The sequence below is a fragment of the Balaenoptera acutorostrata genome, chromosome 2 (assembly GCF_949987535.1).
Source record: "Balaenoptera acutorostrata chromosome 2, mBalAcu1.1, whole genome shotgun sequence".
Lineage (NCBI taxonomy): Eukaryota > Metazoa > Chordata > Mammalia > Artiodactyla > Balaenopteridae > Balaenoptera > Balaenoptera acutorostrata.
Genome location: NC_080065.1, coordinates 176,614,607 through 176,628,401, shown reverse-complemented (window position 1 = coordinate 176,628,401; position 13,795 = coordinate 176,614,607). Strand labels below are relative to the sequence as shown.

Sequence of the window (13,795 nt, the reverse complement as noted above, 5' to 3'; positions counted from 1 at the left end):
CCCATATAATTCACTGTCCAAACTTTTGAGACCGAAAGGGGTGCTATGACTGCTGGGGGAACCTGTATGATCCCCCCTGTGCCATGTGCAGGGTGAGAGCTAGGCCAGTTTAAACGTTGCTACGTGGCCTGTATCTAGCGCTCCTCCAAGTGCCCTTAAGGCCCCTTTGCCTCCAACCCATTGATCAGTGGTGGTTTCCATGCCTACCTGAAGCAGGGGTCTCAAACTCAAATGCCTCTTGTCTGCTTGGGACCAAGCAGATGCCGTAAGCCAGGAAACCAGTTCCATTTCTAGTATGTGGGAACCTTGGCGAACTGGAGGAAACATGGCCTGCTTCACGGCGGGCAGTCACATCTGAGCCTCAAGTAACTGCTACCCGTGGAAGCAGCCTCAGGGTTGCCTGAAAGCCAGATTTGGGGGCAAAATCTGACTTTTAAACACTAGCAGCTATTTTTAATTTATAAAGGAAAACTGCTCAGGCCCAACAAAATAGTTTCGTTGGCCAGATTTGGTCCATTCGTGACTTCTGGCCTCCAGTACCCCACCAGAGGCCCCAGCAGACAAGCCCCTAGACAGTCACGTAAGACCCACCATCTCCACAGCTGTCTCCCCACCCCTACCCCGACCTGGGGTTCTTCTGGCTCGGGAGGGAGGAGGTAGAGGCAGTGACTAGACAGGGGGCCTTTGAGCAGAGGCAGGGTCCACCCAGGGAGGTCCTGGGGGCAGGGACGGCCCCACCTCCCGGCCCCCAGCACCGGCCCCTCGGTGGGCCTGGGCTGACGGCGAGCTCACCCACCCACGGGCGCTGCGTACTTCCTGCTTCCTGCAGGCCTGGTCCCGTGCCACTCCACCCAATCCCAGAAGCTGAGAAGCCATCCCTGAGAGGGGGGAAAGGGCCCCAAATGCATCTTCTCCGACTCAGCGGGCAGCGAGGACTCGCCCTGCAGCCGAACAGCCCCAGCTCCCTCCCGTCCTCCCCATTCCCGCTCGCCAAGGGGGTAAGAAAAGATGCTCTTCCGCTTCTCCAATTGGCTTCAGCCACTGCTCCTCTTGGCCGTGGGGGTGAGGTCAGGGCGGGCAGGAGAGGGTGGGCAGCTCAGCAGGGCAGGGCAGGGTGCCCGGTGAGTCCCATGACAGATGCATTTCTGGCCCGGAGCGTAACATGCCCTCAGAACCCGCACACGTCCACCAGGCCTGAGCGTGCTGGCTGGCCCCACCCCGCCCTGGTGTTTGTGCATCGTACACGTGTGATGGATTCGGCAACTTGACCCGCTTGTGTCCTATTGTCTCAGTGCATTTGGTTGTTGGGAGAAACAAAAACCATCTCGATTTTTTTCCTGATTGGATGATTCGGATATATTTTCTTTTCCTTGTTCTTTTGTTATTTCTTCCACGGCCCGACCCACCCACATTCCTTTCTCTTCCTTCCTTTTTCTTTCCTTTCCCCATTGAGGGTGGGGCTGGCAGGGCGGGTTTATGCCTTTGAGTTGATACCTTTTCCTCCCTCTCACCCTTTCTCCTCCCCACACCCCACTTCGTTTTTTCGAGTTTTTTCCTCCGCACCATTGCATTAATAGTGCTTTCTCTCCTCTCCCTCCTTATTTGGGGTCTGGCTGGCTTTTTCCTGTTGGTTGGCTTCATGTAGGGGCCTCTGTGAGTGGTGACAGCTCTGAGCCCCTGGGGGTGGGTGGATGGTCACCCCTCTTTCTCCGTCTCCCCAGAATAACTTCATCAACCTGAGCTTCCTGCGCCTCTTCCGAGCGGCCCGGCTCATCAAACTCCTCCGTCAGGGTTACACCATCCGAATTCTTCTCTGGACCTTTGTGCAGTCCTTCAAGGTGAGCCCCTGCCCCTGCCTCCAGCCCAGGGCTGAGAAGAACAATCAGGATCCCCCCGACCCCGACCTGCTCTGGCTGAATCTAGAAATCAGGGGGAAATGCCTCTAAGATACACCTTGCTGAGAACGTGTTATATGCAGGGCTCTTGTCTAACTTCCTGCCCTGGTGTGTCTTGAGAGCTCCAAGGGGAATCTCCCAGAGCCACCAAAGAGGGCCACCAACCCTGGCACCACTCTTGCACAGCATGCGGCCACCCCATGGGGGTGGAGCAGTGGGACAAATGAAGGAAACAGTGTGGATAAGGGGCCCCCAGCACTATTCTTAATTGCCTTCCTTCCCACCAGGCCCTGCCCTATGTCTGTCTGCTGATTGCCATGCTCTTCTTCATCTACGCCATCATTGGGATGCAGGTGAGTGCCAGCCCCCCTAATGTTCCCAGAGCGCTCCCAAGGAGGGCCACCGCCCTTAGGTGGGGGTGGGTTAAGGGAGCCCATTTCAGAGAGGCAGCCCCTGAAGGTTGAGTGGAGTTTTCCAGGAGCCACTAGGGGGCGTGGCCACCCCTAGTCATCACCATCTAATTCCCCAGGTGTTTGGCAACATTGGCATCGACGTAGAGGACGAGGATAGTGATGAGGATGAATTCCAAATCACTGAGCACAATAACTTCCGGACCTTCTTCCAGGCCCTCATGCTGCTCTTCCGGTGAGAGGGGGGCACACTTTCATCCTTCTCTTCTGGTGGTGGGGGGGGGGGGGGTGTGTCCTCAACCTTCTGTTCCACTGAGGTTTGGAGTGGGCGTGGGGGGGCCAAGAGACCCTGGCAGGGCAGGAGCTGAAGGCCCTGGGACGTAAACATGAAGGCATTTTCAGGCATTATCTCACTGAATCCTCCTGAGCGTCCTGTCGAGGGATTCTTGGCAACCACACCTGACAGATGAGGAAAAAGGCTCATAGACTCTGAATAGACTCTGAGGCTTGATCCTTAATCCTGGCTGCACTTAGGGTTCCTTCATTCATTCCTCAGAGTTTTATTGAGCACCTATTGTGTGCCAGGCACTGCTGTAAATACTGGGAACAAAGCAGAGACAACATTCTCTGCCCTCTGGGTGCTTATATTCCCATGGGGGAGGCGGACAATCAATCACCGAATTATAGCGGATACTAGAAGGAGATAAAATTCAAGATTAAGAGGGACATGGAGGCACAAAAGAACAAATAATGTGTGATTCCACTTACATGAGGTACCCAAAATGGGCAAATTCTTGGGGGAAAAAACTAGAATCAATATTGTCAGGGGCTGGGAGAGGGGAATAGGGGGAGTTATTGTTTAATGGCATACAATTTTTCAGTTTGGGATGATAAAAAGGTTCTGGAGGTAGATAGTGGTGATGGTTGCATGGCACTGTAAATGTGCTTATTGCCATTGAATTATACACTTAAATGCTTCAAATTATAAAATTTATGTATGTTTTTGTCACACTAAATTTTTTTCTCAAGTTAACAACTGGAAAAAAAAAAAGGAAGTCTGATAGGTCACGCCTTCCTTGAGGAGGGTGATATATAAGAGAAATAGTTGAGAGAGGGAGCCATGTGGATATCTGGGGAAGGGCAGTCCAGGTAGAGGGTACAGCAAGTGCAAAGGCCCTGAGGCAGGAGCATAGCTCTCATGTTGGAGGACAGCAAGGCGACCAGTGTGCCTGGAGCAGAGTAACCTAAGGAGAAAGAAATAAGAAATGACAATCACCTAGAGAGAGGGAAGCTTTTGAAACATACCTATGTCTCCGGGCCACATCCCAGACCAGTTCAATCCAAGTCTGTGGGAGTGGGGCATTGGCATCAGCATTTTCAAAAAACATTCTCCTTGGGCTTTAATGCACAGCCAAGGATGAGAATCCCCCTCTCTGGGCTCCAAGAGGAAAAAAGTGATTTACCTGGAACTTGAACTAACACCGGTCCAGCTCCAGAGCTTAAGTGTTTAACCTCAATGCTCTGCCTCCCTGGCGGGGGTGGGGGGGGTGCTGGTGTCCAGAGCTGGGTACCCAGGTCCCTGATGCCCCCTCTCTGTCCTCAGGAGTGCCACTGGGGAGGCTTGGCACAACATCATGCTTTCGTGCCTCAGCGGTAAACCCTGTGATAAGAACTCTGGCATCCTGACTCATGAGTGCGGCAATGAATTTGCCTATTTTTACTTCGTTTCCTTCATCTTCCTCTGCTCATTTCTGGTGAGTCTGTGGACATGCATGGGTGGGCTCCCTAGACCTGGGTCCCTCTCAGGGGTGTGGATACTATAGAACGTGGCTGTGTTGCACACTTTCTCCCTCCAAGCCTTCTCTGGGCCAGCCCAGGATTAGGTTAACCAGGGTTCCTCACCCTCGGCACTGTTGACATCGGGAGCTGCGTCATTCTCTGATGGAGGTTGTTCTGTGCGTGCTAGGATGTTTGACAGCATCCCTGGCCTTGATCCACTAGATGACAGTAGCACATGCCCACCACCCTCCCAGTTGTGACAACCAAAAATGTCTCCAGCCATTATCAAGTGTCCCCTGGGGGAGGGAGCAGAATCTCCCCCATTTGAGACCCACTGGGTGTGCTGAGGGAAAAACTAATGGAGCTCAGAGCTGGCCCCAGGACCCATCTAGTTGAGCTGTGGGAGACTCCCATCTGCCCTCTGAAAGGTGGGTGCCTTCCTCTGTACGATCAGGAGGCAGGGAAAAGTCAGCCACGTGAACATTCTCTGGGAGCTGTGGGGCTTTGCAAAAAATTGAATGGGTTTTTACTAGTAAAAGATAAGTTTGCCAAGAGGAGGACTCTCCTAGGACCAGAGAATATAAAGCACTGCAAGATTGAAACCAGGAGGAATGAAAATATATATCAGGAACCTCCGTCCTGCTCTCTCTTTCTCTCACTCTCTCTGGGGCCTCATCTCGGCAAATCTTTTTTTGTTCTCCACTCTTCCTGGAGCAGTTTGAGCACAGTCAGAAGAACTGAAACTATCTAGGTACTTCAAGCAGAGGGGATTTAATATAGGGACTGGCTACACAGGCTTGAAAGAGCAAACAGAGAACACTGAAGTCACCAGGGATTAACAACTGCAGGAAGGCCAGGGCTGGGGTATTAAAAGGAAAAGGAGGTGTTACCAGCCAACCCAGCTGCCCCTGGCACCCCTGAGGGAGTGCTGGCACCCTAGCTGTCTGCTGCCCCTGGACAACTGTAGACAGTTTCCTGTGGCTGCTGTCACAAAGAACCACAAACTTGGTGGCTTAAAACAACAAAAATGTATCCTCTCGCAGTTCTGGAGGCTGGAAGTCTGACCACAGTGTTGGCAGGGCCATGCTCCCTCCAGAGCCTCTAGGATAGGATCCTTCCCAGCCTCTTCCAGCTTCTGGTGGCCACAGGTGATGTTCCTTGGTTTGTGGCAGCATCACTCCAACCACTGCCTCTGTCATCACATGGTCTTCTCCGTGTGTGTCTGTGTCCAGATTTCCCTCTTACGAGGACAGCAGTCATATTGAATTTAGCCGACCTTAACCCAGTATGATCTCATCTTAACTTGATGACGTGCACAAAGACCCTTTTTTCAAATAAGGTCACATTCCCAGGCACAGGGGGCCAGGATTTGAACATATCTTTTTGGGGGACACAGTTCAACCCACAACACAGACCCACGTGGGAAGCAGAAGGCAGCTCCTCTCCTCCTTCTCTCTCCTCCCCAGGCTGGCCCCCTAACCATGGCTCCTACGGGCAGGACGTAAGCTGCCCAGGGAGTGTGGAAGATGTTATTTTCAGAACTCAACCCAAGGACCAGTGTCTGTCAGCAAAAGCCCAACACATCCACCCTCTTCAGACCAGCAGTCGGTCTCACACTGAGAGACTTGCAGCCTAAGTCTCACAGCAACACACCCTCCAAGTCCAATGTCAACAGCCATTGACCTAGACGGTCCCTTGCCCAGTTCCAAATTCCCAGAAGAGAGTCTGAATGGGCCATCCTAGCTCCTGGTCAAATGACCACCCTTGTCTTAGTAGCTTTGGGTGCATATAGAGACACCGTCTTATACTACACCCCATCTGGGAAGGGCAGGCACCCTAGAAGACATCTACAACACTTGATCATCAGCCCTTCATAGGCAGGAATTTTTGTTTAGTTCACTGGTGCATCCCCAACACCTAGCACAGTGACTGGCCCACAGCAGGTGCTCAATCAATATCACGAAATGATGAATTAAAAACAGAGTCACTAGCAGACATAGAGAATGGGCTTGAGGACACGGCGGGGAGGGGAAGCTGGGGCGAAGTGAGAGTAGCATTGACATATATACACTACCAAATGTAAAATAGATAGCTAGTGGGAAGCAGCCGCATAGCACAGGAGATCAGCTCGGTGCTTTGTGACCACCTAGAAGGGTGGGATAGGGAGGGTGAGAGGGAGGCTCAAGAGGGAGGGGATATGAGGATATATGTATGCATATGGCTGATTCACTTTGTTGTACAACAGAAACTAGCACAGCACTGTGAAGCAATTATACTCCAGTAACGATGTATATAAAAAAAAATAGAGTCACTGAAGTTAGGGACACCTAGAATTACAGGTTGTTTATTAAGCACCTACTATGCTTACGTCTACACATTTGTTTAATACCTACTATGTGCCAGGCCTTATACTAGGCACTGGGGATATAAGGAGAGAACATATTTCTCTCAGTTTGCAGGGGTGTTGGGCAGACAAGTCAGGAGACAGTAGCAATACAATCTGATATGTGCTTTGATAGGGGAGACTCAGACTGAGGGAAGGAAGATTTCAAAGAGTGGCCCTCAAGGATTGTGGGCAGGGCTTAGACCATGTATTGATCAAATTGGTTGCAAGTAACAGAAATTCAACCGAAACTGATAAGTGAAATATGCAGTTCACTAACTTATATAACTGAAACGTCCAAATGAGGCTGGATCCAGGCAATAGCAGACCCTGTCCTCTTTGCTGTTCTCCTTCACACTGGCTTTATTCTCACACTTTCTCCCTATAAAGGGAAGATGGCTGCCAGAGTGCCAGCAAAAATCCCAAGGAAGACTCTCATTGGCCACCTTGGGTAATGTGCCCCTCCCTAACCAATCACAAGGTCATGTGCCCACCACCTGTGAAGCCAGCCACACCAAACAACAGCATCTATGTATAAGGGTGGGGTTTTCCCCAGATGCTATTATCCAAAGGGAGAAAAATGATGTCCACTGAGGGAGCAACATTTACTAAGGCCTGGAGGCAAGACTGATGCAAGCACCCCATGTGCCAAAGGCTAGAAGAGCACATGACAAGGTGCTATAAGATGTAGACAAATGCAGGAAAATTCATCCATCCATCCATCAAAGAAATATTTGCTGAGTGCTTACTTTATGCTGGGGGTGGAAACATGACAGGGTTCTGGCCCATGGAGTAGTCACTTTGGTCTTGGTGGGGGTCAGTTGTGGGAGGATTTGGGGTCATGGTGGTCCCCTTGGTGTTGGCCTCTATTTAACATAGCCTCTCTACCTCTCTCTCCGATTGTCTCTGTCCATCACTGTTGGTCTTTATCTCTTTGTATCTTTCTCTGTCTCCATCTTTATCTCTGTCTCTGTCTCTCTCCCCCATCTCCATTTCTCCATCTCTCTGTCTCTGGGCTCCTCCTGTGAGCATGTGTCTTTCCTCTATCTCCCCCATCTCTTTCTCTGACTACCTTTTCCCATTTTTATCTCCCTCCCTGTCTCCCTCTGGGCCTCTGTGTATATGTGTTTGGATGTGTCTCGCTCTCCCCCACCCCGTCTTGGCCCCTGGGGTCCCCACAGATGCTGAACCTTTTCGTTGCTGTCATCATGGACAACTTTGAGTACCTCACCCGAGATTCCTCCATCCTGGGTCCCCACCACCTGGATGAGTACGTGCGTGTCTGGGCTGAGTACGACCCCGCAGCGTGGTAAGCAGGCACCCCGGATCCTCCAGCCACATCACCCACCTTTCTCTGGCACTGGAGCACAGTCTAGGTCAGGATCCAGACCTTGGGGTGTTGGCTCCCTGGGGAGCTAGCAGGGATTTCAGGAGGATCAGTCTAGAAAAAAGAGATGAGAATCAGCACCCTCACACATCCTGGATTAAATGATTTGGGTACCACTGCTGCTCAAACCCCAGGTTTTCTGGGAGACGAGGGAGGGAATCCACCATGAGTTCACCTCCTATGAGTCTCTCCTGCCCCCACCACGGTGAGGCTTCCAGATGGTGAGGACAAGTTATCCAGGCCCCGGGAAGGAAGCCAGAGGCCTCTCAGCCTCATTTCTCCTGGGAGTATGGGGAGAAGGGCTGGTTTAGTACCATTGGCAGATAGAATTGGCTGCAAGATCAGAGTGGTGGAACCCAGCTCCCATTGGGATCCCAGGACCCTGGAGCAGGTGGTCACACAAGACCAGGGGAGAGGACACAGAGCCTTGGTGGTCCTTGCATCTTCATGGTCATGAAGGAAGTGAGCTCTCCCATCTCCGTAGGCACAAGAGTGCCCCCTCCTGGTTGACAGGTGATGGTTTCCAAGGGTGGTCTCCACCCTGCTCAAGTGTATTGAGTGCCTGCTCAACACCAAGCCCTTGCAGGATGCTCAGAGCCCACCAACCACAAACTGAGGATTCTAGTTCAGGCTGAGCTTGGGGCCTGAGAAAGCATTAAATGGGGGCCCTCAGCAGCCTGGACACTAGAGGGGAGCCTCATGAAGAAGGCGGGATGGAGTCGATCCTTGCCATTCTTTCAGCCCCGGACAAACGCTCCATGAGACCAAGAGGCTGGGGTGAGCTGCGGGGCTGGGGCTTGACTTTCAGCTGGTTCCTAACTCTTCCTCTTTTGATTTTAGGTCACAGCAGTTGGATGCTGTCCCCCTGTCCTCTATTCCACGAGCCCCCCCAGCCCCCAGTGTAGCCCATGTAGATTGTGGAGGAGGGAGACACAGAGAGCCCTGGGGGAGGTTCCCCCAGCCCAGAGCTCCCAACCCACTCCAAATGAAACCCTCTGCCCCAGGGTCTGTGAGTGTCTGGGAACATCTCAGGGACCTTCACTCATCCCACATCTCCCCTACTCCAAGCCAGGGGGTCCCCAGCCCCTGGCGTCATGACCTCACTGTGTGCACGGGGAGCCAGTGTGAACGCAGCTTAACCCCGTGCCTCCACTAATCCCCTCTCTTCTCCTTTCAGCGGTCGGATTCATTATAAGGATATGTACAGTTTATTGCGCGTAATATCTCCCCCTCTCGGCTTAGGCAAGAAATGTCCTCATAGGGTTGCTTGCAAGGTTTGATTTCCACTAAAACCTGCTAGCATCCATGGAATGAGTGTGGCTTGGGGTTCTTCAATATATATATTTCATATATATATATATATATATATATAATCTAAAAAACAGAGCCATCTCTCTCTTTTGCACTAAACTAGAAAACTTAGCCAACAGAATGCAGTCACATAGACTTGATGAAGCATGGAACATATACCTCTCCGTTCCCTTCAGCCATTTCTGCTTGCTCTTAGCTAAAGCTGCCCATCCCGGGGTCTCAACGGCACCCCAAATCAGACACATCCCGGGGGATCGTGACTTTGCATTGACCGCCCCCCCACCATCTCCTCCACTCTCCCCTCCTCCACCCTTCGCCTCCCAAAGCCCCCAGCCCTTCTTCCACTGCCCTGGCCCCTCTTCCCCATCTAGGCCCCCTCAGAGACCAGCCTCAGCCAAACCAGAGAACTTGACCCAGTTTTTTAAATGACACTGAACCAAAGCATTGCTTCCAAGTGAGAAGCCCCCACTTCCGTCCACATTCCACCAGAACCATAGCTCAGAGTCAAAAGTGAATCTGACTTTTCTCTTTTCTCTCTCCCTCTCCCTGCTTGTAAGCAGTGAAATAATCTTTTTTTAATTACCTCTTCCATTTTTTTCCTCCTCTTTTCCATTTATTTGAAATACCTATTTTATCGTTCTCTGCATCTTTCTCTCTCTATTTTTTCGGCTCGTGTGATTTTTTTGTTTTGGTTTTTTGGTTTTTTTTTTTGGTTTGGTTTTTTTTTTTTCCTTCCTTTTCTTCCCCTCCCTCCACCCACCCTTCCTTTGGTTCTCCGTTCCCACCCCCGTTTTTTGTTTTCGGTGCTGCCAGGGGCCGCATGCCTTACCCGGACATGTATCAGATGCTGAGACACATGTCTCCGCCCCTGGGTCTGGGGAAGAAGTGTCCGGCCAGAGTGGCTTACAAGGTAGTCTAACCCTTGCCGACCACCAATGTCCGGGCACTGGGGATTTTTCAGTGCTGACCAGGAACAACCAGCCGAGTCTCTTTTTCCAGCATTACTGTTCTTTTTTTTCTTTTTCTTTTTTCCTTTTTTTCCCCTTTCCTCCTTGAGTAAATGGATCATGACCATCCCTTGATTCTAAGCAGTATACTGTGTCCGTCCTTTCTGATCAGTGTGTCTTGGTGTTTTGAGACTCTCTTATGGCCGACACGCCGGAGGGAGGGTGAGGGGAGCCCCCAGGTCCCCTCGCACCTGGTCCCCCAGGAACCAAATTGGACACAAACACCCTTTGGGAGGTGGGGGTCGCCAATGAGCCCAGAGCGGCCCCCATGCCCAGACCTGGGCAGGTGCCTTGCAGGGAGGGGCTTGGACCCCATCTTTTGTATCTTGAGCCCCCAGGTCTCATGGTCCCCCACACACACCTGAAGCTGATCTCTGACCTAGGGCCTTGGGGGATCCAAGACTTCCCGGGGAGCACCCAGAGCCCCTCCTCCCCACCCTCCCCCCTGGAGTTGCTTCTCCAGTCTTCCTGTCCCTAAGCCACCCATCTCCCTCCAAGACACCCCAACATGCCTCTCCATTGTTCCAGAGTGGGCAGGCGGGCCGCAGCTGGACCCCTGGACCGTGGCACCCTGACGCAGGCCATGCACGCTGCCTTGGCGGGGGCCTGGGGCGGGCAGGCACCATGGCCGACCGGGGGGGTGGTGCATGCTGGCTGAAGTAGCCGCCAGGCGGCTGGGCCGGGCCACCCCTCTAGACCCCGTCCCGGAATCTCCCTTGGCACCCAAGGACAGATGCTCTGTTCCCCCTAATTCATCCACTAGAAGTACAGAGATGACCTTTACAGTCAGCCCCTCCAAAAAAAAAAAAATGGTCCCATCATTCCATTCACCCATCCACCTTGGCCTACTCTGTCTACGAGAGTCCTCCCTCCCCTCTGTCCATCCCATTTCTTCCTGCCTCGTGTAACCACCTCCCCACAACCTCATTCCTCCTCCTCCCTCCATGAACTCCTCCTTCCCAGGCGAGACCAGGAGATGGCCGCACCAGCCTTACCATGTACCTGTCGCTTCTCTAATTTTCTTTTGTCCTTCTCTTGGTCTCTCCTTGGCTGAGTGTGGGTGTGTGTGTGAGCGTGTGCAAGAGAGAGGGAGAGAGTGCCCTTCCCTTCCTGGTCTCTGTGCAGGGCCGCCACAGGTCCATAAGGCACCTTTGTGCATATTTGAAATGAACATCCTTTGCACAGAACACTTTGTCTGTGGGAAAATAATTGGAATCCACCAATGTGGGGAGAGCAAGACGCTTTTCCACTGTCAGCTGGGAAGTTGTCATTTAAATACACAAATCCATGATTTCTAAGATGGGGAGCCCTTTGTGCAGTGCACAACCTGAACAGCTGTGCACAGTGGCCCAGTGTGTATGTGTTTCTCTGTCTACCATCTCCCTCCCCACCCTGCCTCAACCCATCTCTTGTGTTCGGCTCTGAGTTTGCCATCCCCTTCGCCATCTCCAACTCTGTGTTTCCTGCTGACCTGTGTCTGAATCCTCTGGTGAACATCAATCTCCATCTCCATGCCACCTCAGCCTGGGCTGGTGCACACCAGCCCAGCATCCCCTCCCACACCACCAAGCATGGGGGACAGAGCCCCTGCCTGGGACACAGGGAATCTTTTCTTCCCTGGGCCACGGGAACACCTCCCTCACCCCTTCCCCCTGCCATTGCACAAAGAGCCAAGATCCGGAAATGCCCCTGAGATACACTTTCCACGGAGCTATGAATGAGTCTCGAGATTCCGTCTGCATGCGCCCCTGTCTGCTGTGCTGTGTGTCATGGCCTCGCTGCATGTGCTGCGCGAGGGGCCCGCCCCATCAGCAGCGGGAGTCGCCAGCCTGCCGCTTCTCGGAGGAATGATGTGGTCTGTGCCCATCTGGTCTGGTCTGGGCCGAGCCAGGGGTTGGGGGTGGAGAGCCAGCGGCGCCCCCGGCGGCTGTGGCAATGGACCCCTCTGCCTGGTTGCTGCATGTCTGCTGCGATCTGGCTTGTGCTCTTCTTCTTTGGGGTCAGAATGGAACGGAGCTGTCCAGAAGAACTCTGGGGCAGGGCAAGGATGTGGGCCAACCCTGGAAATGCCAGCCCTAGGGTCCAGCAGGCGGGCGAGGAACGGGCAGGGGCTCCGCAGCATAGGAGAGCCCCTGGTGCCCTCCCTATGAGCCACCAAGGGCAATCAGGAAATGGAACACCGGGACAGGTAACCTGAGGGTGGGGGGGGCACCCTAGCCGCTGCCTTCAGAGTTCTTCCTGGGGCTCCCTGGGTAGGGTGGGTGTGGCTCACGGGATCGGGGAGGGGTGCCTGGGAATGACCGCCCTTGCCTTTGGTTTTCTGTAGAGGCTCCTGCGGATGGATCTGCCTGTTGCCGATGACAACACCGTCCACTTCAATTCTACCCTCATGGCTCTGATCCGCACAGCCCTGGATATCAAGATCGCCAAGGGTAAGGGCAGGAACAGGAGCAGAGAGGTGGGGCAGGGTGGACGGAGCCAGGGCTTCGGAGGACTCACCCATCCACCTGCTCAGCAAATATTGAGAGCTGGCTTCCCTCCCGTGTGCCGGACACCGCTCTAAGCCTGGAGGATGCAGGTTACACTTCCAGCGGGGGGAGGCCTCCCCAACGAGGTTGTGAAGGAGTCACGTGGATACCTGGGGAGAAAGCGCTCCAGACAGAGGGACCAGCGGGTGCAGAGCCCCTCCCCACACCTGGGGCTGTGTTGAACTGACTTGCGCTCTGCGCATGGGGGCAGCAAGCAGCCTCGAGAGCAGAGGAGCACCTACTCCCTCTAAGCACAGTGGGGAGAAGGTAGGGAGAAGCTAGGAGGAGGCCTGACATAACTCATGTGAACACAGGATGGCTGCTCGGAAGGAGGGGATATATGGAATATTCAGATTCTGGATATTTCCTGGGAGTCCAGAGGACCAGATGCCGATGCATGGAATGTGGGGTGTGAGGGAAAGAGGCAACAAGGCCACCCCCAGGGGTTGGGGCCCCAGTGCCTGAAGGATGGAGCTGCCGTGCCCTGAGACAGAAGAGATGGCAGGGGCAGGTTTGGGGCAAAGGGAGGGCAGGAGGTTGGTGTCGGAGGTGGCACATGAAGATGGCAGCTAGGCAGGGGGCTCTCCAACTTACACTTCTGGTGGAGGCTCCCCCAGAAGGTTCTGAAGGAAGTGAGGGGATGAGTCTTCCTGGCTGGGTTGAAGATGTAGAGTCAGGAGGCGTCAGATGCTGGCAGATTTTAAGCCAGGAGACTGGACGAGCTCTCCAAGGGGGTGAGTGGATCGAGAGACCCCCGAAGACTGAGCTTGGGGCCACCCCAGCATTAAAGGCGGCCAGGGAGGTGGATGGAGACCAAGGCAACTCAGGCTCCTAAAAGGCGTCTCCAGTGTGTCAGGTGCTGCCCAGCAGCCAAGGAAGATGAGGACCAAGAGTGACCGGCGGATCTTGTGCCAGGTCACCACTGGTCACTTTGACCAGGGCAGCTCTGGTGGAGGGGTCATGGCCCTTCTGCCTGGAGTGGGTTTCTGAGGCCTGGCGGTAGACTGGATGTGACTTGGCAGCTGATGGGACAGCAGGGCAGAGAGAGCAACACATGGATCACCAGAGAGAACTAAGTTGGGAGAGTAGCTGGTG

The 13,795-nt window shown here is 53.4% G+C and overlaps 1 protein-coding gene across 8 annotated transcripts in view; it reads left to right on the top strand.

The window, feature by feature from the left end:
* CACNA1A (calcium voltage-gated channel subunit alpha1 A) overlaps nt 1-13,795 on the top strand; it is a 242,651-nt gene that overhangs the window by 213,190 nt on the left and 15,666 nt on the right. For 6 of the 8 annotated variants that reach the window (XM_057540773.1, XM_057540779.1, XM_057540778.1 and 3 more), the window contains 7 exons: nt 1,722-1,838; nt 2,183-2,248; nt 2,425-2,540; nt 3,909-4,059; nt 7,649-7,776; nt 9,979-10,075; nt 12,499-12,604. In XM_057540773.1, coding sequence (XP_057396756.1) covers nt 1,722-1,838; nt 2,183-2,248; nt 2,425-2,540; nt 3,909-4,059; nt 7,649-7,776; nt 9,979-10,075; nt 12,499-12,604 — 781 coding nt within the window. Of the gene's footprint in view, nt 1-1,721; nt 1,839-2,182; nt 2,249-2,424; nt 2,541-3,908; nt 4,060-7,648; nt 7,777-9,031; nt 9,129-9,978; nt 10,076-12,498; nt 12,605-13,795 lie in introns of all 8 variants that reach the window. The other 2 variants (XM_057540775.1, XM_057540777.1) reach the window with 1 other exon arrangement.